The sequence below is a fragment of the Lycorma delicatula genome, chromosome 9 (genome assembly GCF_047948215.1).
Source record: "Lycorma delicatula isolate Av1 chromosome 9, ASM4794821v1, whole genome shotgun sequence".
Classification (NCBI taxonomy): Eukaryota; Metazoa; Arthropoda; class Insecta; order Hemiptera; family Fulgoridae; genus Lycorma; species Lycorma delicatula.
Genome location: NC_134463.1, coordinates 87184968 through 87212238, shown reverse-complemented (window position 1 = coordinate 87212238; position 27271 = coordinate 87184968). Strand labels below are relative to the sequence as shown.

Below are 27271 nucleotides of genomic sequence, written 5' to 3'. Positions count from 1 at the left end.
ATGTATGATGGACTTCCAAATCCCCCTCCACCATCTCGAGATTTCTACAAGGATATGGTGGCGGGTGAAGCACCTGAAGAAGCAAAGCACTTCTTAAAGATCATAAAAACCAAAAAAACCGGAGTGTAATTGATAAATATCCTTTAATGATATGTCTGCAGTACACTACCTCCATCCCCAGGATGATGTGTGTGTCTTTTTCAGAAAGACGTGACTGTCAAACTGAGGGCAGAGGACGTGGTGTCCCTTTTTTCGTCAAGGAAATCATAATAGCCGCCCATATTCCGGTAGCGACAAACATCCCATTTCACTTACAGTCGTACATATCATCCTCATTCATCCTCTGAAGTAATACCTGAAGGTAATTCCCGGAGGCTAAACAGCAAAAAGGAAGGAAGACCACGAAGTGGAAAAGTCATTGTGTAAGGGTTGACCCCAAGGCAGTGTGCTGGGTTGTGGAGTTTGATTTTTTTATGTAGCTGAGGGTTGACCAACAGTTGTCGCTTACGCCGATGACTGACTACTGCTGCAGAATGAGGTTGAACTCCGTGCCGTGCCTCTCGATCATGCAGGATACTTGAGCTAAGGGGCCGTCAACATAAGATGGCATTCTTGAAGGGTCATTTGGCTGTGATGCGGTGGGCCCGTGTTTCAATGTCAGTCCGTCGAATTGGATATGTTTAGGTTCAGAAGTACCTTGAGATGCTCCTTGATGATAATTTTCATTTTAAGGAGCATTTCTAGTACATCACAAAGAAGGCCAGTAGTGCCTTCTTTAGTATTTGATGTGTGGTTAATCCAGATTGGGATCTGAATTTAAAAACCGAATATCTTCTATAAGGGTGTGTTTGAGGCAATTTTATTGTATGTCACACCTGTTTGGGTGGATAGACTAAAATTTAAAACTTACAGGGAAATTTTGTTGAAAGCCCAGAATTTTTTGTTGTTAACAGTAACAGGTAGTTACCGTACAATTTCTTGTGAGGCTGTCCTGGTGGTTGCTGGACTAAAGCGATGTTGTTAAAGCGATTTCATGAAATTTGTTTTATTTCTACTCAATTCTGTTCATTTGAGTAGTTTGTTTTTGGCTTGGTTGTGTTTTTATTGATAGTACATTCTTACACCAATGGAAATATCATTCGTGGTATTTACAACAGTGGCATCCTGACGGAAACTAAGAGCCATTAACTAAGAGATGTTATTCAGTCTGTGGGATCTGAAAATGACCTCTGATAAAGTCTATCAGGGCTAGGTACAGAGGGGGTGGCATGACGTTCAGGATGTTTACATCCTGATGGGTCAGAATGTGCTCAACAGAATTCTTGGATGAATACGTTGACTCAATTTCTTGTATAACACCATCATCTGTTGTGTGGATAAAGGTTCAAACCGTGTATGGATCAGTACAATCACCGCAGCCAATTGGACTGCAAAGTGACGAAAACCTTGTTACTATGACCAAATTTGGAAGGTCGTTTAGGGCAGGTTTACTTAGATCATCATACTGAGTTTCATTGTACCCCTGAGTTTGTGAGGTATAGGTTGCAGGTAGAAAATATCCCATTGGTGATTGGAGATTCGCAAAATGAATTACCCTTTTCTTATAATTAAATATGGTATGCTCGGAATAATTCTCAAGACACTTCCCCTGGAAATTGTAATATCAGGCCCAGTGTGTTGTCACACCTCCCAGATAGTGCACTGTGACATCTTTTGTGTATTGTTAATAAATTTTTCTCTGACCAGTTATTTCCAGATTCTTGGTCAGAGGCACTAGTAATCTCTACTGTAACATGGTAAAGGTAAATCTTGCCCGACGAATTATCATCCTATTTCCTTGATCAGTTCCCTATGCAAGGTGATATAACGAATGGTGAATCGTCATCTACTGTGGTACCTTGAGAGAAACTCCCTGATTCCCCAGAACGGTGCAGTTTCTGCCACGGTGGATTGTTCATTGGTCACATACTTGCCCTGGAATCTGCTGTTCAAAACGTCTTTTTACTTTGCCAATGCCTGGTTGCTATATTTTTTGATTTGCAGAAGGCGTACGACACAGCATGGAAGAGAGGAATCTTACATACACTTCATGAGTGGGGTGTACAGGTGACCTCGCATTTGTCAGGGGTTTCCTCAGTAGTCTGTCTTTCCTTGTTCGAGTTGGAACGACAGTATCTGAAAGTTTCTCACTGGAAAACTGAGTACCCCAGGGAAGTGTCCTTAGGGTTAACATTGTAACAAGTATAATAATATAACAAACTGTGTACAAAATCCATTATCTGTTCTTTTAGATGATTTTTCAATTTATGTAGCATGAAAAACGTTATCTACAGGTAAGAGGTTGCTTCAAAACACAATAACCTATTTAGAATCCTGGTGTAAATCTACTAAATCCACATTTTCCCCAGAAAAAAACAAGTCCCATTTGTTTTTCCAGTTGAGGGAGCATGTAGACCCTCAGCTGTATTTACATGAACAAGTTGAAGCATGCCTGCAGATTAGATTTCTAGGTATGTCATTTGACTAATGACTAACATGGGTAACATTTGAAGGAGCTGAAGTTAAAATGCCTAAAAATGTTAGACATGCTGAGAGTTCTGTGTGAGATACCCTTTGGGGAGGCAATCGTGTATGCTTACCGAGCTCTGGTCTGTTCCTGCTTGGACTACAGCTGCATGGTATATTTGTCAGTGCGGGCCAACGCACTAAAGATGCTTGAAGCAATCCATCATTCGTTCATCCATCTTGCCATGGGTGCTTTTTGCTCAAACCCCGTGGTAAGTCTGCTGGTTGTCAGTGGTGAGCATACTCTTTGTAACAGACGGAAGCAAATGATATGCTTCTATATGGCTCGCATTAAGGCACAACCAACTCATCCAACCTTTGATGTGGTGTTTGTGAACCAGCATGTTAATTGACACCAGGAACAGCAAAGATCTACTGCTCCAGAGCTCAACACCTTCTCTCAGCTCTAAACATACAGTTGCTTTCAGTCCTTACTGTTGCACTATGTTATTACGCCCCTTGACAGCCATCTCTCATTAAATACTGCTTTGATCTTGTCAGTATAATAAAAAGAACACAAATTTGCTTATCTTACAAAACATATTTTGTAGTATTATAAATATTAAGAATCTTGATATTAGAGTTTATATGGACAGCTCTAGAAACATTAACTCTGTTGATTGTGGTTTTGTGGTTAGCAACAGAACATACATGTTTGGCCTTCCCAGCACCACTAGTATTTTCATTACTGAACTGTATGCCATTAATAAGGCCATATATTTGGTTAACCCAAAATTTCAACACGTTCTTGTTAGGTGATACCATGAGACCTTACAGGCAATTAGTGATATGACATATACTACAGACACCCCCTGTTGTTTGTGAGATTCAGTGTGTTATTTCACAAATGACTAGATGTAATACAGCAGTGAGCTTCTGCTGGATCCCAGCCATATAGGAATTTCAGGCAATGAATGTGCAGACAGTGCAGCAAAAGAGGCTTGTTTTCAGCCTCCTTTTGCCATTTGCATTCCTTCTAATGATCTTGTCTGTTTCCTGAACAGGGTAGTTCATGAGTGGCAAAGTGAATGGGATGCCACCATGAACAATAAGCTCTATCAAGTTAAGAAAACTATCTCACCATGCAGCTCCTCACATAGAAGTAACCATTGAGAGGAAGTTATTATCTGCTGTTTGCAAATAGGGCACACTAGGCTCACTCATGGATATCTGATGATGCAAACAGATGCACCCTTTTGTGCTCACTGTGACTGCCAACTAATAGTGCACCACATCCTTGTGGATTGTGTGTGTTGTGCGGCATTGCATAAAAAATTTAGACTAGGGGCTAACATGCGAGCTATTCTAGAAGGTAATGAAATGAAGTTATCTTATGTCTTAAGATTCCTGAAGGCTGTCCGTTTATATTCAAATATTTGAATTGCTGTATTTCAACTATTTATACCATTTGCTGTAAAGCAGGTGATAAATTTTATTTCCTTTTTACCTTATACTACTTTTAGCATATACTACAGGTTTTTTCATTTTAATATGGATTTTGATTGTTTTTAAAGATGTTTTTGTTGTTTATTTTTAACACTTGGTTTTTTAAAACAAATACATTGTGTCCAGGCATAACATGAAGGTGCTATCGTATTAAATAATAATTTCTCCTGACACAATTGCCATTTTAAGCAGAAGGCACTGTTTCGTAAAATTGAAACCACTTCATTTATTAGAAAATCTTATTTATAATTTATATTTATTCTTTAATACCCTTAACTGTCTTTTTTCCCTTTTATTTCAGATTGTGTCAAGGTAATGCATTTAAAGAAGGAATTAGTGCTATGTTCCGACATGTTGGTCTGTCACAATTATTATTATTCAAAAAACATTTCATTATTGTTCTTATTATTGCAGCAGTTATATGTTACACTTTATACATCTCAAACGTTTGCCTTACTAGAAGACTTCCATTTATTGTGAATAATGTAAGCTGTTACTGTAATTATATAATTTTTATTATTATTATATATATTTGTACATTTAGTATAATTTGTGTTTAAGTGAAATAAGTTTGGTTATATTTTTGATTGTATAAAATGTTATTAAAAATATTTGTAAAATTTATATAGAAAGTAAAGTCTTTGCAGTATAGTGGAAAAGCTTGACATAAAACACGTCACTTCTGAAGATGTCTTTTTTAAGATTAGTAAGATTCCATGTCAGGCATATTAGTGATTGTGAATGATTTCCTTTCGCATTCTTTGTTAAGTTTAAATATATTGTTGCTGATCATCATATGTATTCCACTGAAGTGCAGCTGATATTAAAATTTACAAATAGTGCCTCTAGTCTGCTTACTCCAGAGCCTGGCTATATAGTGGACTTATTCCTATAAGAGAAAATATCTCTGTTTATTGTCTCTTGTACTTCAGGTACTGTTATGAAATGCATCATATCAATGACTTTGCTCACCAGGAGATTGTTGGTAGATACTACTCAATAGGTTGTGAGTTTAAAAATAATATTGAACTTATTCTGGTAACCTTATTACCTCTCTTAAAAAAGCCTATTTACTCTCCCTGGTTTTTATTTTTTGTTTGCATTACTAGTTCAAAAAAATAAAAATTTAGAAGTTTTTTTATCTTTATTTTAATGTAAATACAAAGAGTAACCAAAAGGTTTCATTTGGATAAAAAAGGGGTTTAAAAAATAGTGATCTAAATAAAGTTTATTTTATGCAAGAAACATTTACATTTTTTACTTCAAACTTTTAACTTCTGATATTTATTTTTTGGTTCATGTTGAATATTATGTTCTTCATAATATGAGTCAGAGAATGCTTTTAGGTTAGCTCTAGGAGCTTAGAACACTGATTGCTAAACTGTTTCAAGGCTCAGTAGCCATTTGTGGCACAGACATTGGTGACCTTGAGAGGAGAATGTGTCCCTCATCCTTTGATGTTCATTGTGTGTGTACATCACATCTGAATGATTGAGACCGTGTCTTTCCATGTATGCTCAAAATGGTGTTAACTTCAGAATTTCTTGTTAATATATTTTCTGTAAGCACTTTGTGTACACACATAGACAGTGAAAGTTCAATTTTCTGTTAGTTTTCTGGGTACACAGATTCCATAGTGTAAATGCTAATCAAGAAATGTCAGGAGATAGGATCAGTAAAGGACTAATAGCAAAGTGGTAGACCATTAGTACTCAGTGAAGAAAAATTGCAAGCCATATCAACTTGCTATGCAATATATCCCAGCAAGTCCATGGTTGCCATTTGGTCTGCTAAAAGTTGCCATACCATACATGAAATATCTCGAAATGTCAAGAAGACTGGGGTGTAGATTGCAACATTCAGAAGAAGAGTAGTCAGTCCAATATTCTTCCAGAAACAATAAATTCTGCCTGTTATCTTGAAATTGTTGACCAGTTCATCTAAGAGCTGAGGACAAAATTAATTTGGATTCAACAAGATGACACCAGCACAATAAATTTTGCAGCCAAGAAGTCCATGAATTTACTGAAAGAGATTTTTATAGATCAAATCATTTTTAAAGGCTTATGGCAACTTCTTTTTCCAGACTTAACCCAACTGAAATGTTACTTCTGGGGTTATGCATAAAGTAATTTTTATAGACAAATCCTTCACAGCCTCCAGTAACTTCAAACTGCTATTTGTGATTTCTCCAAGAACATTCTACATAAACAACTTGTTAGTATGAGAACAAGTAGAAACACATAGAAATATGTCTGGTTGTTCATGGGGACAATTTCCAAAGTAAAATAACTCGATGTTACATATTACTGTTAGTATTAGTACATGACAGGTGTATTCACAGGTACTGACAGGTGTAGAAAATTTGAAGTTCATTTTCAGCAGGACAGCCACTTGAGCAGACAGGACCATCTGCAAAATGTCACAAATAATTTTTGTATTAGTTAATCTTCAGCACAATAAATCTTTTACTGATTAATTGTAAGATAATACTTTTTGAATGTACTGTGTATAAAAAATCATTTTGCTCAGAAAGGGTTTAATCAATTTATTGTATATTTAAAAAAGTGAAGGTGCGACTTGTAGGGTTAAATTTACTTGAATTTTTAAAGACTTGTGACACTGATATGTATATAAATGGTATATTCTGCTTGGTAACGAAAGCAATGAGAACTTCATTTATCATTCTTTTTATTGTGGCCCTCAATTTGTAATATGTGACAGTATTTACCCAAAAATAGCATTGAAACTAGTTTTTTAATGAATTAATGTGTTTAGATTGTAATTTTAGTAATTTTTTCTATAATATTTTAGCATTAATTTTAGTAAAGATAAATTCATTATCTACTTGGAATGTCAAAAATCAGAATGTTTTCCCAAAGCTTATATTATGATATAAAAATTATGTTAAGTTTAATGTAAAGCTAAAACTAGTTCAGTCACTGGTAAAGTTTTTATAACTTTTTCTTTAAACCATACTATTATGTAATTATTTGTACTTATACTTTAATCTATTTTTTTAAATCTTTCAAACAGTAATCATCATTGCCGTTAAAAATCATTTGAAAATTTTGAAGATAAATAATAAAATTTACAGTATAATAGTGGAACATTAGGAGTTGAAACTGATGATTCACCAGACAGTTTAGTAACAATTTGATGAATATGATAACTTGGTTATATTGTGTACCATGTTATATTGTGTAAGTACAAAATGGTTTTTGTAAAGTACTCCAATGTTGATTTGGTGTACAATGTTTATGATTTTCTTAGTCTTGTAATTTACTAAAAATTAAATAAATAAGTAAAAAAATAATAATTTATGTTTCTCTTTATTCTTTTTTTTTTTTTTTTTGATTAAAGGAAAATTCAAAGTCACGTCTTTCTGTTTTAACCTCAGGCATTGTTAATCCAGCGCAGTTACAATCACAGAATAGTAATAATTATAATAGTGCTACTTTAATACATATTATACCATTACTTTCTTGGTCTCAAAACACTGAACATCAAAAAAAGGTAAGCAAATCGATTTTTTACTAAAATTATTAATATTTTATTATCTGAATTTTAGTTATTACAGTTAAAATGCTTCGCCATATTACATTCAACAGATTTTGCAACTAAGTTAGTTTGAATTTACTTCTCTATGTTTCATTGTTCTTATATTATTTGTATTCCATTATGACTGTAATTAGGAAATAACTTTGTCTTCATTTTCAGCAGGACAGTCCACTTGAGTAGATAACACCATCTGCAAAATATCACTGTGTAGATCATTTTTATATTAGTTAACCTTTAGCACAATAAATCTTTTAGTGATTAATTTTATGATAAATTTTAATTTTCCATATATAATTATTCATATTTTTATTTAATATGGGTTGTAAAACCTTTGTAAGCAATTCCAGTTTTCAGAATTTCTTCTCAAGTAATCATAGTGATTCCATTTCTGTTTATTCTAATTTTTATTATAAATATTATAATTAATTTTTTTTATGAGAGTAATTATATGATTTAGTAATTACAAGCTATGTTTTTGAAATGCTAATTGTTAATAATTTTTTTTTTAAGTTTGAAAAGAATGAAACAAAAGATGGGGCTCCAAAGTATCGGTTTTTACGTCAGCAAGGTTTACGACCAGTTAGGCGTTTACCAGATGCTTTAATAATTGGAGTTAAAAAAAGTGGTACACGTGCATTGCTTGAATTCATTAGATTACATCCTGATGTTCGAGCAGCTGGTTCTGAAGTACATTTCTTCGATAGACATTATAAACATGGCTTCAATTGGTACAGGTACTTTTTGTATATTTTATTTTATTAATTATAAGTGTAATGTAATTTATATAACATAAAATAGATTTTTTTTTTTTCAGCTTTTAAAAGGTAGTAAATTCTCTTTTACATACAAAGCGCAATGCAGTTGAGTAATGTGTAATACTATATAGCCATTTTTTCATTTAGGACAGTAGACTCATGTAGAGAAACCGCGTTAAAAATATATTGGAATAAAGAATTTATTGGAAAGAAATTGTACAAGTGCAAAAGAATTTAGTATAAAATATAGTAAAAGACTGCTGGCAATTATGTAAAATGTTTGTTCAGAAAATAATCAAACTTTATTTTTTTAAACTTTATTATTAATTTGACAGATTATTGGTCCTTGTCTCCTTCAAAGTGTACTCCCCTCCTCAATTCACACACTTTTACCAGTGATGTTTCTACTTAATAAAGCAATCCTGGGTAGCTTCATTTGAAATGGCCTTTTAGGTCTGTGATGGATTTGTTTTAATGTCATTAATAGTCTCAAAACAGTGTCTTTTCATCTCTTTTCATCACGGAGGCTTAAGGAGGACAGTCATCTTATTTTTGGCACAAAACGTGACAAATTATCAAAGCTGAGTGTGTGGGTGCATTGTCGTGATGAAGGAACTCATCAAAACTCTGGTCTCTTTTTGCTGATTTTTTCACAGAATTGTTGTAAAACACCTTGATAGTACACACGGTTCACTGTTTCACCTTGAGGCAAGAATTCAAAATGTACAATTCTGTTTAAATCAAAAAAAAACTTTGATGGATCAAGATCAATGTGCTTTCTTAACTTTTTCATAATGTCATAGCCGTAAACCCAACTTTCATCTCCTATTATGATCCTTTGCATGAATGTTTCATCTTCATTCGCTTGTTCAAGAAGTTGCCAACAAACATCCACTCAATGTTGTTTCTCTTTTTCGATCATCAATGAGGAAGAAACTTTACTTCAACTCTATGCATGTTCAATTTTCACTCAAAATGTCACGTATGATCCAGTGAGTTGCTAACCTCTTCTGCAAGTTCTCTGACAGTCAATTGGCGATTTGCATACACCAGATCATTGATTTTCTGAACATGGGTGGGCCTTTGACTTGATAAGGCCATCTTGGTCAAGGATCATGTTTGATTTTCTGACTACCACTTTTAAATCATGAAAACCATTTGTAACATTGCATACGACCCAGAGCATCATCTCTGTAAACTTGTTTCAAAAATTGAAACGTGTCTGTGAAAGTTTGCCCAGTTTCACACAAATGTTTACTTTGTATTGTTGCTTCAGAAAATTACACATTACAAAAATTGACTAACACTTAAACATGTTGCATTCAAATAGTAATAACAAGAAAATTAAACGAGATATCAATAATCCAAGAACATGTGGTTACAGAGGAGGTTATGCGGAACACAATGCTGCCAACTGCATGTCACTAAATGTGTCCATTGGCACGTAATTAAAAATGTTTGGTTATTTTCTGAGCAGACTTTGTATTGTAACCATTTTAAATTCTGGCCTAAATTTAAATTAAATTGAATTGACTTATTTAAATTGGTGAATTTATTTGTATTTTATTTTATTGTAAATTATTTGTTATATGAATTTCTTAATACATCGACGGACAATATTTTTTTTTTAAAACGTAAAAATTAAATTAATAGCAGCATGATTCATTAGTTATTATCAAGTTCCTTCTTAAAATAGAATTTTAACAAATGTGACATCATGCGTAAAAAATGTGCAAATGTTTTCTAGACAAAGAGTGTTACGTTTGTATGAGAACACATACTCACACGGACAATTCAGAGAAATAGTGGGGGGGTTAGACCTGTGGCACCATCGGAAAGCGTCAGTTATATGGGGGTCTTTGTTGTGGTTAGACAAGTGTTGTGCGTATTTTAAAACAAAAAAAAAAATTGATCAGGAAAATCATAGACTGTGATTTGTACGTAATACAGGTATGAGAATTTGATATCAAAGGCCACTCTATAAAGACATTCATTCATGGATTTATCAGAACATCCCTTATCCGTCAATTTTTTTTATAACATGTTATAAAATGACAAATTTTATGTTAAAATGACAAATTATGTTTAAAATTGTAATTTAAATTAATTTTGGATTGGCCAATTTCTTAGTATCATAAATATTAATAAGATATTTTGTTAAATTTTGATGCATACAAGTAGTTTTGTAATAGCGGTTCTACGAACTTACATAGACTAGTTATGGGACTTCTGAATCAAATATGTTTATTGTAATTTTTCTTTATTTTTATAGGTAATGTGAATTATCCATCGCTGTTAGAAATATTTTTTGATGTGTTGCGATATTGTAATTTTTTTTTGTAAAACTCGAGAGAGTAGCATAAGCAACATATTTATAGTACGTTGTTTCGCAAATCCCAGCATAATAACTTCATGTTATTTATTTATTAAAAATTTGTTCTTATAAAATTATAAAATTTTGTTTCTGTGTTTTATTTAAATTTGATGTTTTACATGAAGCTCACAGTATATGTATATATTTGTAAAGACATTCACTTAATATTTTTTTTTAAGAAGTAATTGCAGGGTATTAAGTAAGAATTTTAGGTTAATCAATCTCAAGCCGTATAGGAATCCAAGTCAATATTAAATGAGCTTATAATCTAATCACTAAGGAACCTTGCACTCAGTCTGTATTGAATTTATTTTGATTTTTCGTGCTTTCTTAAATGTTCTTAAATGTATAATAACTTGGCAGAATAATTGGTTAACTGTTGTTACAATAAGTTTTTCATTTTATAATAATTTTAGCATTACTGAACATGATGCTCTAATAATTACTAGATAAAACATCCTGATTGGTATAGGCATATTATAAATTTCCTTGAATTTTTTGTCCATTGGACAAGATGAAAGAGTAGTATTCACAGTAATTTTTCTGAGAAATGAAATATATCTACAAAACATAATCAATGACTAATGTATAAAAATACACTATAGAAAAGTTATGCTACTTTTTACATATTATATATGTATAACATCAATAATTAAAGAGAAGAATTATTATTTATTCAATGACAGTGAAACTAATGCCTTGTTTCAACATAATCCCCAGTTACATTTAGGCACCCTTTGGAGGACTGAAAAAATAATCTGACTGTAGGAAACTGTTACCATAAGCTGAATGATGTAACATTTTCAGACAAAACGAATAATCCTGTCTTTTGAGCAGTATGAGAACAGGCATTATCATGTAGAAGAATTATGCCTTTTAAGAGAGAACCAACACGTGTCCGCCTTAATATAGTTTCATTTTATTTTCCAACAAGTACAGTACTACTCTCACTGTTGATTGTTCATTATACTTCCAAGTAGTTTGAATAAATTTATCCTTTATATCCCAAAACACCGTTAGAATCACTTAACCAATTCACATATAAGTTTGGAATTTTTTCCTAACAGGCAAACTCTGATATTTCCACTCCATATTCCGATATTTGGATTTGGATTTTGCCTTAAAATGATGAATCCAAGTTTCATTGCAATTTATTATGAAATCTAAAAACCATTATCTTCTGCTAAAACTGTTGTTTACGTTCAAGACAAATGTGAATTCAGGTGTTTTTATGATTTTAAGTCAACTATCTTGGAATCCACATTACGAACACATTTTTTAGTAATCAACTTATCATTGATAATGGAATGGAGATGACAGTACTCTTCAAATTCAGCTTTTTCCCAGATTTTATGTATCTGTCTTAGTGAATAAGATCATTAATGTGATGTTGCAAAGTATCAGTCAAAACTTCCATCGGTCTTCTGCTATAATAAAAATCAATGACACTTGTTCTGTTCAATTTAACCTTATAAAAAGAGAAAAATGAGTGTTCAATCTAGTCATAAAAATTTTCAAAGTTAGTACACCTTTTATGATACTGCTTCAATATTCTCAAGTGAATTTTCCAATCTCTGTGGCGAAGCAGTAGGGTATTGGTCTTTCATCCGGGGTCCTGGGTTAAGGTTCAGGCATAGCATTTATCATATGCTTCAAAATTCAATTTCCATATTCCTGTGTACAAACTTCAATCATGAAATTAATTAATTAATCAAAAAAAAAAAAAAAAAATTGCAGCTAGTTTTTTATTTACAGAAAATAAAAATTTTATCATCACAGCACATTGATGTTTCATAATACATTTTTTAAGCAGAGACAACATTTAGAAATAAAAGCAGTTGTTATAGTGGAAATTCTTTTCAAACAGCTAATTTTTTTCATACCTATATTGTCTACTTGAATGTCAGACAATTTCAGTTTATTCTATTAAATAGTTTTTCTGCCATTACCATTTGGCTCTAATTATTGAATGATCTTCTTATTTAGGAATCAGTCTCGAATTCTGAGTAATATGTTAATAAATTTAATAATTAATATTGTTTTTGTTTTTCTTATTTTTTTTTTAATTATTGGTTATCTCTAAGAGACATGAGTTATATCTGTTTCTGAAGTCTGTTACAGTGAATTGCTCACTTCTACCAGGCTTCTGTTATGTGGAAGTAAATACAGGGTTTGAAAAGTCAGATGTTATAATTCATCCTAATGAAGACCCATCTATATCTCCATTGATACTCTTTGTGTAGTAGTTGCTCAGCCAAGCACTCTGGGTGGGTTCCCCTGTCAGGCAGCATCTCAGAATGGGATTACCTCTTGTGTAAAGATATTTTTTTTTTTTTGAATGATGAAAATTGATATAACGAAAGTTAAATTAGAAATTGAACTCCAGAAATTGATTCTAACGAATCAGGATTTTCTGCTAGTGATCGGTACATTTTAGTGCTAAGCTAAGGGGAGCGGACATACACACTGACAGACACACATACAATTGACCTTTAGTAGGGTAGGATAAGAGTTACTAGTTTCTTTACTGTTATATTATGTTTAGGATTTTAATTTTTTTAAATTGAGTAGAGTCTTAAAATCTTATCGCATTGGTTTTGTTGTTTAATATACACTTCAATATACTACCTACAGAAGAGTTATGTGGCACTTCTAGCGTAGTCATTTTGTGCAAGGATCATCTGTAATTCTGTGCGTTTGTACCGCTAAATAAAAATAACAAATGTAATTATTTCTTAGAAAAGTACAGAGATTTTGTATTATTTTATTTGTGATATAGGTTCTTGAAACAATTTTGGTTAGATAAATCTCTCACAGTAAATTATCTTAGCTACATTATACAACTTATGTCTTTCATTTTGTTTCTACAGAGACTGGCTGTACCATAAACATCACTAATCAGGAAAAGTAGTGCTCATTAGTGCCTTTTGTATCTCAGGTGTTTTACATTCAGCTACAGAAATATTAAGACAGTTAGAGTAGTAGATACATTGTTTCCACTAGTAGTAGTTACGGATTATAAAAAAGATTAAAATTGTTGTAATAAATCGTAATTATCTCTTTGGTGTGGTAGTGTCTCTTGTTTTTCATTTTGATGTTCAAGGATTGAGTTAGAGTCAAGCATGGCATTTTTCACACACTACAAAGTACATGTTGTAGATCATAACAACTATTATTAGCTGGCCAATCTGTTGTTATTGTATAAATAAATAATTCAGTAAAATAGCTATTCTAAAATTATAAATACTGTTTATTAATATCTTATCTGAAAAATACTATTATAAAAAAGTATATAGAAGTTACACAAAAAAATTAATATTTCTGATATCAATTTTTGCTTAAAAAATGTATACAGCTTCATCGAACCTTATTTTTTTAATGAATGAAAAATGATTTTTACATTTTTTAATGAATGAAAAATGGGTTTTTTAATGGAATGAAAAACACAAAGAAGTTTATTTGCGAGTCATTAATACAACCAGCGTGTACAGATTAGCTTATTTTTTATTTTCAACTGACAGTTGTTAAATATTTATTACAGACGTCATATGCCACCAACATTGGAAGGCCAGATTACTATGGAGAAAACACCTAGTTATTTTATAACAAAAGAAGCACCTAGTAGGGTTCGCAAAATGAATGCATCTACTAAACTGTTAGTTGTTGTCAGGGATCCAGTTACCAGAGCTGTATCAGATTATGCACTGGTAGCAAGGTTAGTATCTGTTTAATTTAAAAATTATATGTGCTTTTTTAATTTATTTAATTTTTTTTATTTTTTTGCAGTTAAAATATTCTCTTTTTATGTTTTGTGGCCAGTTATTTTTTTTAAATCTTGATCTAAAATATGTTACATTTCCTGACAATGTATGAATAGCATATCTACCTGTTCCTAACATGATCTGTGTTATGTACTGATCAGAATAAAAGATTTATTTATACATTCTTTTGAGAAGTGTTCTTATGAGGCACACCAACAATGAAAACAATGATAAATACAATTTTTGGTTCTTAATATATAATAAATGAAACCAGTGAAAGCAAGCTGTTTTTTTAATGCTGAAAATGAATCTTCCACTGATGGATTTTATAAACCTAATGTTCACTAACAAAACATTGTTATGGACAGCTTGACTCCTGTTAGCACTGACCTGAAGGATTCTCTTTCGTGAGTCCTGCAGCACCTACTACCAAAACAAAAGGAATGATCTAGTAAATAAGAAATGTGCTAAAACAATAATGATTAGAAAAGATGAAGAATAACAGTACAGAGTATCTAGACTTCTTAGAAATTCCAGACTCATTGGTTAAACAGAAATAACGATCAGTTAAGTGATCTTTTGGTTCATGTCAAACCATGTGTCACCGAACAGCATGGCCTTTTGCATGCCTTATAGCCATCCTCTTAAGTTGAACTGCACGTTTACATATTATAAGAGGAGCCGAGCCCATGTCTTATCCTCATCGGTCAAAGTACAATTAGTTTTTTTATTTTTAAAGGTGTAATAATTTTTCTTATGTAATTTTATAGTAAACGCTCATCCACACATAACAAAAACTGTCCAAATCATTTATACACTGAGGCGCTCACTGTTCATTTACTTAATACAGTTATCACTAACTGAAGAGATTATAATACTATTAAAAGCAGTAGGCTAACAAAGCAACAAGCTTTGAACAAGTGTTTTGAACTCAACTGTTTTGAACATGATGAATCTTGTTCATGTATGTTTTAATGGAGAGATATGTCATGCATGATATGTGATGTTTGTGTTATTTTCTTCTTTTTTTTTTTTTGTTAACAACCATTAAAAACATTTACGGAACAAATCACATAAAATAAAAAACTTACATGTATAATCATGCATCATATACGAGGGAGAAACAAACACATATTTATAAGACAATTTTTTTTGTTATTGACTAAAAAACTATATGTTTTTTTCTATTTTTTGACAATCACCAAGTTTTTCTAAACACTTATCATACCTTGTGACAAGTTTTTCAATTTCACTCTCATAAAAATTTGTCCAATTTCCTTCAACCATTTAAGGACCTCTTACTTCAGTTCATCATTAGCAAAATGCTCCCCTCCCTGGTTTTGCTTGAGAGGACCAAACAAATGGTAGTTGCAGGGTGCTAGGTCAGGACTGTAAGGGGGATGAAATCATACTTCTCACTTGAATTTTTGCAGTAATTGAATTACTGCAAAATTACTTTTTGTCACATGATCTAAATTAGGAGTAGTGTTGTCATGAAGAAAAAGACATAATCAACCTTATTATAATGACCCCATCGCTAAATCTTCCAGGTCGTCAATCTTTAATGGCTTCAACCTTTCCAAAGTCTTACAGTGAAATTTGGGATTGATTGCTGTTCCTCGGGGCATAAATTTACTGTAAACAACTCTCTCAGAATCAAAAATGACTGTCAGCATAACCGTTCAAACATGTGGGAGATGTTTTCACTTTTTTGGCTGTGGCGGATTTTTGTGTCTCCATTCATGTGATAATAGAAGAATATACACTTGGAAAAAGCCAGGCGATACTGCAAGGTATCAGATAGATTATATCATGGTTAAGCAAAGATTTAGAAATCAACTCGTTGACTGCAAAACTTACCCTGGAGCAGACATTGATAGCGACCATAATTTGGTGATAATGAAATGTAGATTGGGGTTTAAAAACCTGAAGAAAAGGTGTCAGATGAATCGGTGGAATTTAGAGAAGCTTGAGGAAGAGGAGGTAAAGAAGATTTTTGAGGAGGACATCGCAAGAGGTCTGAGTAAAAAAGATAAGGTAGAAAATGTAGAAGAAGAATGGGAGAATGTTAAAAAGGAAATTCTTAAATCAGCAGAAGCAAACTTAGGCAGAATAAAGAGAACTGGTAGAAAACCTTGGGTTTCAGACGATATATTGCAGCTGATGGATGAACGTAGAAAATATAAGAATGCTAGTGATGAAGAAAGTAAAAGGAACTATCGGCAATTAAGAAATGCTATAAACAGGAAGTGCAAACTGGCGAAAGAAGAGTGGATTAAAGAAAAGTGTTCAGAAGTGGAAAGAGAAATGAACATTGGTAAAGTAGACGGAGCATACAGGAAAGTTAAGGAAAATTTTGGGGTACATAAATTAAAATCTAATAATGTGTTAAACAAAGATGGTACACCAATATATAATACGAAAGGTAAAGTCGATAGATGGGTGGAATATATTGAAGAGTTATACGGAGGAAATGAATTAGAAAATGGTGTTATAGAGGAAGAAGAGGAAGTTGAGGAGGATGAAATGGGAGAAACAATACTGAGATCTGAATTTAAGAGAGCATTAAAAGATTTAAATGGCAGAAAAGCTCCTGGAATAGACGGAATACCTGTAGAATTACTGCGCAGTGCAGGTGAGGAAGCGATTGATAGATTATACAAACTGGTGTGTAATATTTATGAAAATGGGGAATTTCCATCAGACTTCAAAAAAAGTGTTATAGTTATGATACCAAAGAAAGCAGGGGCAGATAAATGTGAAGAATACAGAACAATTAGTTTAACTAGTCATGCATCAAAAATCTTAACTAGAATTTTATACAGAAGAATTGAGAGGAGAGTGGAAGAAGTGTTAGGAGAAGACCAATTTGGTTTCAGGAAAAGTATAGGGACAAGGGAAGCAATTTTAGGCCTCAGATTAATAGTAGAAGGAAGATTAAAGAAAAACAAACCAACATACTTGGCGTTTATAGACCTAGAAAAGGCTTTCGATAACGTAGACTGGAATAAAATGTTCAGCATTTTAAAAAAATTAGGGTTCAAATACAGAGATAGAAGAACAATTGCTAACATGTACAGGAACCAAACAGCAACAATAACAATTGAAGAATATAAGAAAGAAGCCCTAATAAGAAAGGGAGTCCGACAAGGATGTTTCCTATCGCCGTTACTTTTTAATCTTTACATGGAACTAGCAGTTAATGATGTTAAAGAACAATTTAGATTCGGAGTAACAGTACAAGGTGAAAAGATAAAGATGCTACGATTTGCTGATGATATAGTAATTCTAGCCGAGAGTAAAAAGGATTTAGAAGAAACAATGAACGGTATAGATGAAGTCCTACGCAAAAACTATCGCATGAAAATAAACAAGAACAAAACAAAAGTAATGAAATGTAGTAGAAATAACAAAGATGGACCACTGAATGTGAAAATAGGAGGAGAAAAGATTACGGAGGTAGAAGAATTTTGTTATTTGGGAAGTAAAATTACTAAAGATGGACGAAGCAGGAGCGATATAAAATGCCGAATAGCACAAGCTAAACGAGCCTTCAGTAAGAAATATAATTTGTTTACATCAAAAATGAATTTAAATGTCAGGAAAAGATTTTTGAAAGTGTATGTTTGGAGTGTCGCTTTATATGGAAGTGAAACTTGGACAATCGGAGTATCTGAGAAGAAAAGATTAGAAGCTTTTGAAATGTGGTGCTATAGGAGAATGTTAAAAATCAGATGGGTGGATAAAGTGACAAATGAAGAGGTATTGCGGCAAATAGGTGAAGAAAGTAGCATTTGGAAAAATATAGCTAAAAGAAGAGACAGACTTATAGGCCACATACTAAGGCATCCTGGAATAGTCGCTTTAATATTGGAAGGACAGGTAGAAGGGAAAAATTGTGTAGGCAGGCCACGTTTGGAGTATGTAAAACAAATTGTTGGGGATGTAGGATGTAGAGGGTATACTGAAATGAAACGACTAGCACTAGATAGGGAATCTTGGAGAGCTGCATCAAACCAGTCAAATGACTGAAGACAAAAAAAAAAAAAAAAAAAAAAAATTCATGTGATGCTTGTTTAGTCTCAGGAGTGTAATGAAACACCCAGCTCTCATCCCCTGTGATGATTTGTTTCAAAAACTGTGGACCAGTCCTGGAATAATGTCGAAGAAAAGAAAGAGCAGACACAAAATGTTGATGTTTGTGGTTATAGATCAGATGTGGCAACCAATTTGATCATGAATAATTGCAAACACACTACCATAACTGATGTAAGTTCACTTATAATCTCTCTAATTTTAATGATCTCTCACATTTGTTCAACAGTTTCTGAACATTTGGCACCATTTTGTAATCATGGGGTGTGACATTGCATTCTCACCATATACCTCAACAATTTGGCGATCAATTTCACAATGTAAATTTTTGCCCACAAAAATTGGACTACTGAACGCACTTCTATGCTGGATGAAACCTCTACAGGACATGTCATATTGACGACACTACATATGTACTGTACATCATATAGAATTGCTGCTGCGGGAGCATGAAGACAACACAACCAGTGCTGCCACCATAAGACATTAATAAATCTCTTTCAGTTCAAGAACACAGCAAGGGTATAACTTATTTTTTTATTCACTTCTTATATCAACAATTTTCAAAATTTAAATTTTAGAATGTTTCAAAAATATTAAGGCAATAGAAAAATTCTGACTTCATTCATTGCATTAAAAAAACAGCGATGCATTTGTAGGGAACATTAATGTTAGAAGGTGATGTTTTGTAGGGAACCCTGTTAGAAGGTGAGAATCTGGAAGAGGATTTGTATGAGCAGAGCTGTTACAGGTGGTTTTAGTTAGTTGCTATTACTTGCCAAACACAGCTACAATGAGGATGACCATATAATGAGGATCTTGACAAACTGGAGCGGACATTGAGGCATTAGGGTGACAGGCTTGTTGTCGTTGCTGGTGACTTCAACGCTAAATATGTGTCTTTCGGAGTTAGGAATACAAATCTGAGAGGTAGAGTCCTTATGGAATTTATGGCCAAACTTGGGTTTTGTAAGCTTAGCACGGGTGATCCCACCTTTTAAAGGCAGGGGAGTACTTCATTCATAGATGTTAGTTTTGTTAGTGAACATTAGGTTTATAAAATCCATCAGTGGAAAATGAGTTAAGATTGGCGCTTAGTGACCACCTTGCTATTCTTTATGAAGTGGAGGTGAGAGCTAAGGTTCTTCTAAATGTGCTGTTATTGACTGCAGGGTCGTTTGGAGTTATGTGTGTGAGTTAAGATTCTTGAGTACAAGAAATCGGCTGATGTTGACGGCAGGATCATTCAGAGTCATGGGTGTGAGATTAGTCAAACAGCTAAGCAAGTTTGTGTATGTATCACAAGAGGAAATAATAAATATATATGAAGAAGAGGTGAGAACAGATTTCATGGACAAGTATACAGGTGGACTCAGGAGATCAGTGTACTGAGAAGAGAGTGCTGGAAAGCTAGAAGAGCCCTTGAGAGGTGCACTTCAGATCAAGTCCATAGGGAACAGTTGTGTCTAGTACATCTTGATGCCAAAAAGAAAGTAAGTGAGATCATCAAGATATCTAAACATAGAAGGTGGAAGGATTTATATGCCCAGTTAGATGAGGATGTATGGATAGGGAACTGTGTACCGAGTTGTAGACAAGAAGCTCAGTGGGAGACTTCCGATGTTGGATATGCAGACCTTTCAAAGGGAAGTTGCTGCTCTCTTCCCTGAGAGTCCTCCAGTGGTGAAAGCAGCAGATTCCACCATTTTTGATGCAGGAGCTGATGTGTGCTGCAAGCAGTAGCATTGTCATAAGCCCCAGGCCTGATGGGGTGCTGGTGGGAGTCTTGAAGATGGCTGCTGAGATGACAGGGCACTTGAGGCCTTCAGCACCATCCTTCTACAAGAAACCATTCCAGTCAAATGGAAAGAAGCCAAGACAGGCTTTGTTAAAAAAAGAGGATAGGCCAGTTGATGACCCATCAGCATTCAGACCAATCTGTCTCCTGAACAGCACAGCTAAGCTGTCAAATGTCATAATTGTTGCAAGACTGCAAGAAGAGGTCGCCAAGAATGGGAAAACTGAGTCAAGAGTCATTACAGTTTTTATAATTACAGTTTTTAAATTACCATTGATGTGGTATGTGAAGTAATGAATATTGTGGATATGCAGATATCAGGTAGGCAACATAGAAGAGAGATTCTTGCTGCAATATTCATTGATGTTAAAAACACATTCAATAGTCTGATGTGGTCAGAAGCAAACAGAGAGCTAAAGAAGAGAAATATCAGTCCCTATCTGAGGAGAACATTGCAAAATTACTTGTCAGATGGGATTGTTACTGGCTTCTGTAAAGATGCGAGCATATCATTGGAATTAATAGTGTGTTATCATGCTACAAGACATAGAGGACAAAGGTTCGGAGATGACTGTAGAAAAAACAAAAGCCATCCTTATGACTGGTAGAAGGAAAATCTGTCCATTTCATCTTAATCTGGATGGACATCAAAACTTCCAATACCACATTCGAAGGACTAACTAAGCCAGAAGGGTTTGTGAAGGCACTTTCTTGCATAATGTGTAAAATTATGGTCTATAGTAATTAAAATAAGTTTATGCTTGCATATAGTGAACTACTTCATCCTTTATGTGGTGCCAGCTTGGTCACAAGGATTTACGGTTCAGCATGCAAAAATTAGCCTAGAGAGAGTTCAGCAACGACTAGTGCTGCATGTTTGCTGTGGATACTAGTCTGTTTCCACAGACATGGCATTGGTAGTGCCAGCATTCCACCAGTTGATCTCTTGGAATGATTGAGAATAGAGCACAGCGATGGGTTGGACAGGAGAAGAGCTGAAGAACTTTTAATCGGTAGATTGCAGGGATCCGCTAAAGGAAGATGGACTCGGTGACTGTTGCTAGAATTAAGGCTGTGGGTTTTGGAGGTAGTTTGGGGAAGTTAGTTATGAACTATCTCAATTCCTAATGAGCCACGGTTGTTTTAAGACTTATGATAAGGATCAGAGAAGATCTGAGTCCGATTTGTGCACTTACTGTGGCTTCGTTGACATTGTGGAGCATACGGTGTTTAGTTATGCTAATTGGGCCCAGATAAGGAGAGTATGTATCAGGATTTGAGGGTAATAAATGCTGATAATATTATAAGTCATATGTTGGAGTCCAAGAGAAGCTGGGCTCCAACATCCTTGATAGAGATCAACATTTAAGGATCATAGCCGTGATTTGATCACTGAGATCAGGGAAGCTGACCGATGAGTAGTAGGTGAAGGTCAGTCCTCTGGGATGGGTAGTGGGGGCTTCCTTGGGTCATCGTCTGCCAATGATTATTGAGGAACACAGGATCCTATTATTTCAGAGGCCAGTTATTAGGAAAAGTATGCCGTCTAACAACATAGGAACTGTGTTCATGCCTAGGTGGTAAGATCCAGTTCCTATATGTAGAAGGGGGAAGTGGTTTAGTTGGTGAGAGTTCTATACTGCCATCTGTGCAGGCAGGTGGCAGCTGGTAGAGCTTTTCCTTCCTCCGATGAAAAAAAAAAGAAAAGGCTAAGGATTACTGTACCTGAACAGTTGTGAACTAAAACATAAAAAAAAACCAAATATGCCAGTAATACGTGTTTAGTAGAATAATAAAAGTGAAATTATAATTTATGAGGATTTCATCCTGTAATAGAAGTTGATCAGCATTGATCCAGTGAATTTAATTTGTTGGTCAAAGTAACCTTAATAACATATTTTTCTTTCTAAACCTTTGACATATTAATGAAGAGGTGTTCTTTTAATAAATATGTATTTTTAACAGTAAAAGGATTGGCCAAGTAATGCGTAGTTTTGAACAGTTAGCATTCATCAATGGTTCCCGTTCAGGTGTTGTTAATACATCATGGGGGCCAGTTCGGATCGGAGTATATGCAAGACATCTTGAGCAGTGGTTACATTATTTTCCATTACAACAAATGTTATTCGTCAGTGGTGAAAGATTAGTTGTCGATCCTGCTGCTGAAATGGCAAGAGTTCAGGTAAAATTAAAAATTTTTTTATTAAATTTTGATCATTTCTAATGTACATACAGTTTAAAATTCCTTAATTTATTTTTTGGAAATTAATAAGATTTAAGTTACATGTCTTCTTATTATAGTGCCATTGCATATTATAATAGTCATCAGTTATGAAGAAAAATGTAATAGTTCAATACACATTATGATTATAAGGCAGTAAGCAAAGTTTTTTCCAAAATAGATTTTCGCATACAAGAAAATGAATCATTATTCCTTACCCAGTAGATTTTTACCAATAATGAAATCAGCTTTAAAAATTTTACCATAAGAAATCATTGAAAGAATTGATATAAAATGTATATATTTAAGTGGTTTTGTAGAAATAGTTTTCTGAGATCGTTATAAAATTTTACTTTCAAAGATTTCTGTGCCAATTTGCAACCCTAACTTATACAGGGTCATAAATTCAAGATGAATGAAGCTTGCCAATACAACCAGCTGTTAATCTGTGTGTAAAAATCTCACTACAGTTTCTAGTTTCATAGACAGCTGTTAGCGACATGGAGATAATATTAAAATGCCTACTGTGTCAGCCGATTGGGGTTTGGGCCAGCCAGGCTATTAGTAGTAATAGCAGTAGTGATTACCCTTATAACTATTATTCAGTAGTCCATTTTTTTGAGTGATGGATTTTTCATCCTAATTAATTAGGATTTGAAATTGATAGGCATTGATAATTCTTATAACTGGTTTTTGGTTGTTTTTTTTAATAATAAAATTGTATACCCATTTTAAGTTTTTGTTGAGCTTATATTTAGGTACTCTTTAAGATCCATTATAGAAAACATTATCACATTGTTCAGCTGGAAGCATATAATTTCAAACTGAGAGTGGATTATGCCTAAGTTAAATTTTTTCCTAACAGTTAATTTGATGTAATTTTTGTACAATTCCTACTTTTTTTTTAAACAATAATTACAATGTACAAGAAAATTAATTATTATTCTTTACACATTAGACTTCTACCAGTAACGAAGCCATGAAAATCACTGGTTTTTAAAAAAAAATTATTTAAAAAATATAAATACAGGTAAAATTCATGATTTTTAACTTTAAGATCATGAATTTCACTTTAATGGGTGCCAAAATCATTAAAAGAATCTTTAGCTCACTTTAGGTGAAGAAAAGACCTTCCTTCACTTACCCTATAAATATCATTTGTAAAGACAAATAATCCATGTCAAAATTCCATTGGTAAGTAGACCGTTATCTTCATTAATTTAATTTATAGTTATTTATTTTGAAAAAATTACATTCACGCTAGACCAATATCAAATATAAGAATTAATCAAAAGTTAAATACAGTCTATTCCGGTTTATTGGGATACAATAGGACTGAGCATTTTGGTCCAATTAAACAGCTAGCTGTAATAAATGAATTGGTAAACTGTAGCGTATACAATTCTGTATTGCATTAAACGTAGCACACACATATTCTATGTGCAAGTTATACCGATATGCACACAAGATTTGGTATACTGTAGTTGCAAAAATTTAATGTGAAAACCACTAAATCAGTTAATGTAGTTCAAAATGCCTATTGTTAAAAATACGTTCTGTACTAGTAATGAAACTAACTGAAGGGAAATGATAGATCGTTATTTTATAAAAGTCAGGTCTCAAAATAAAATTAAACATGTTTTGTGTTAAATAGAACAGATAGCCACGCCTATACAACATAAAAGTCTCACCTGATTATTTTCTTTGTAAAGATTCGTCCAACCTGCACTGCGATTTTCGTTTTAATGACACTGTCAACAAAATTTGCACAGATTTTCAACTCCAATTGAGGACTGCCTTCTTCTCTTCCATCCTGCATAAAAAACTGTTGAAGTCCGACAATAAATTCTTTGCATCTTGAATCGTAACTTGTATTTCTGGTTCATTTTCATTATTACTGGCTTCATTCATTGTGCTGTATGTAAGCTTGAGTTTTTCTATAATACCGATGTCACATTCTTCATTTGGTGCGCATTGAATATTTTTGTCAATCTGGATGAATTCTTGATAATTTTCATCTTTCTTGATAATTTTCATCTTTCTTGATAATTTTTCCTTTATATAAGCATTGACGTTTTCTTGCATATTTTATGGCTCTTCTTCTGGGTTAGAACCATAACGGACAAAACAATTTTTTATTGTAGTTTTACATACTTCTTCCCAACTGTTGGCTACAAACTGAATTGTTTGCCCAAATTGACTCTTTCACTTACATTTCTAGTTGTAGAATCTGAATTCAGTAAATTTCCTTCTATTTCTAGAAGAATGTGATTTACCAACTTACATTGGTAAAGGGATTTCATATTTTATATAATTTCCATGTCCAATGGTTAGATGAGGCCTGTTGTATTGCGCTGTAAAAAGTCAATATTAATGTTTTTTAAACAATTTGGTCTTGGATGAGCAGCACAATTGGTAGTATGATTTTTCTTGCAACTCAACATTTTTCTTGCAAATTTTTCTGCCACTCAACATCCCAATTGCTAAGAAAGTCTACAAAGATGGCACTTATCATCCAAGCATTTTTATTAGAAATGTAATGTACTGGCAAACTGTCCATTCTAAGCCACTTAAAACAAGGCTTGACAGCCTCCCTAATTACGACAAGTTTTTGTTTGTCACTTTCCAACATATTAACACAATATGCATAGTAACATGGTTCATAGATTTTTTGGATCCAGACTGCACTTTGTTTGTAGCATAAGAACCCATCTGGTGTAGCATGATAATACTGTTCCATTTCATTGGCATTGTAAATGTTGTCGGCAGAAAAATTCTGGAGAATTTCAGGAAGTTTGAAAGATTTCCCATGAAGCAGCATTTTTTGTATCAACACTCAATTTTTCACCATGAGTCTTCTTGTATTTTATCTGATTTCTCATTTTTCAACGAGATAACCAGTTGCTTTAAATTTGTTATGATTAAACATTTTAGCAAAGTCCTCTGCCTTGTTTTTAAGCATTGGACCACTGATATTAATATCTTACAGAGTTACAGTGGCGAACCATTCATTCAGAGCTTTCTCAACAAGTGGAGCCTTTTCATTACATTTTCTTTTCTGAGGTGTTCCATGATCTTTTAAAGCCCATTATTGGCGTATTTTATCTAATTGAGCATGATACGAGCTATCGTACTTTTTGGTACACCAGTTAGTTCTGATAGTTTATGCTGGTTTAAGTTAGGTGGGTACATTTTTATTTTGTCAAGAAGCTTTATTCATTCACCCAATTTCATATAATTACACGGCTTTTTAGCTCACAATTTTAGTTAACTGTTAACAGGTAGATTAACAACAAAATTGTCACAGTTTAAAGACATTGATACACGCCTACACATAAAAATGTCAACAAAATCTGTCAAACAACTGGAAATAAATAAATAATAAACTATGACTGCAGATAACAAACAACCAAATAGTTACAAAAAAGTGTGTTACAGTACACCTTTTGTTGGCAAAATTAAGATATTCACACTCATGAAATAAAAAAAAACTAAAGAGAAGCATGTAAATATAAATGTGCAGTCTACACGATACGAAAGACAAGTGACAACTAAACCATAAATTGCAAAGGAGCTAATGCTTTCAGCAGGTATGACCCACTGAAATTAGTAAAAGCCATAATTTAGAATGGATTTGTTAAACATCAATTACCCTGCAGGTGTGTCTTGTAAAATGACAAACTCCTTCTTTGTTATGATTAAGGTTTGATGGGTTATGTTTGTTATTTGTTACAATTAATGGACTGAAGCATCATTACCTCAGTTTATCCGTCGGAATGTTTACTGCTTCTATACCGCACCATTATCTAGCTGCATAATTCTCAGAAGCACAAAGTTTGTTATTCACTGCTGGCCTGTATTCATTTTTAATAATAAATATACATTGGTTATTGGACCAAATAAATGAAGTACCTGTCAGTGTTAAAATCTCATTTAGTTTTTGTTCTTTAAAGAACTGTTCCAAAAAACTGGCTGCCCCAATTAACCAGTGGGTCAATTATCTGAAATATACTGTAATTCATAAACCCAGCTAAACTGTTGGGTAGATCCATTTTCTTTATTTGTTTTATGTCTTGTCTTGTGAAGATTTTTACTAATAGAAAAACTTTGAAAAAAATCTTTATCAATAATTTTTTATCTAGTTGCTGCTAGATTGAATTTGAGATAATTAAGGCCATATTAATGGCCTGTGTCATACCATTTTAAAAATTCTACTGGGATTAAAAATATATTTTTAAAAACATAAAGTATGCTTTACTTATAATCAGGAATTATGTGATCTCATTCAGATAAAACATTTTCTTTTATTTCAATATTGAGTTAAGGGTTTATCCCTGCTTAGAGTTGGCCTCTGTAATAATGTTTTTAGTTAGTATCATAGCTATATTTTATCAGTTCCTCCTTATTTTACTTTTATGTAAATGACGACTGTGTTTTGTTTGTTTTTTCTTTATAAAGAGTTTTCTTGGATTGAAACATGTTGTAACTGAAAAACATTTTTATTTCAACGCAACAAAGGGTTTTCCTTGTTTAATGAAATCTGAAGGCCGTTCAACTCCACATTGTCTAGGTAAAACAAAAGGTCGAATTCATCCACATATCCAGCCTACTGCATTAGAACGTTTACGTGAATTTTATAGACCGTTTAATCTTCGGTTTTATCAGTTAACAGGCATTAACTTTGGATGGCCTTAA

At 33.3% G+C, this 27271-nt stretch overlaps 1 protein-coding gene across 1 annotated transcript; it reads left to right on the top strand.

Moving 5' to 3' along the window:
- Hs3st-B (Heparan sulfate 3-O sulfotransferase-B) lies at positions 1 to 27271 on the top strand. The gene is made up of 7 exons (XM_075376150.1): positions 1 to 125; positions 4313 to 4496; positions 7375 to 7527; positions 8083 to 8306; positions 14243 to 14416; positions 22321 to 22537; positions 27035 to 27271. Exons 1-7 carry the CDS (start codon positions 1 to 3, stop codon positions 27269 to 27271), a joined length of 1314 nt encoding a protein of 437 aa, XP_075232265.1.

Excerpts from the sequence above, each read along its gene's own strand:
- Hs3st-B (XM_075376150.1), top strand. The coding sequence starts at position 1 with ATGTATGATGGACTTCCAAATCCCCCTCCACCATCTCGAGATTTCTAC. Across the intron at positions 126-4,312 it reads AAAACCAAAAAAACCGGAGT|ATTGTGTCAAGGTAATGCAT; the intron begins GTAATTGATAAA and ends CTTTTATTTCAG. Across the intron at positions 14,417-22,320 it reads GATTATGCACTGGTAGCAAG|TAAAAGGATTGGCCAAGTAA; the intron begins GTTAGTATCTGT and ends TATTTTTAACAG.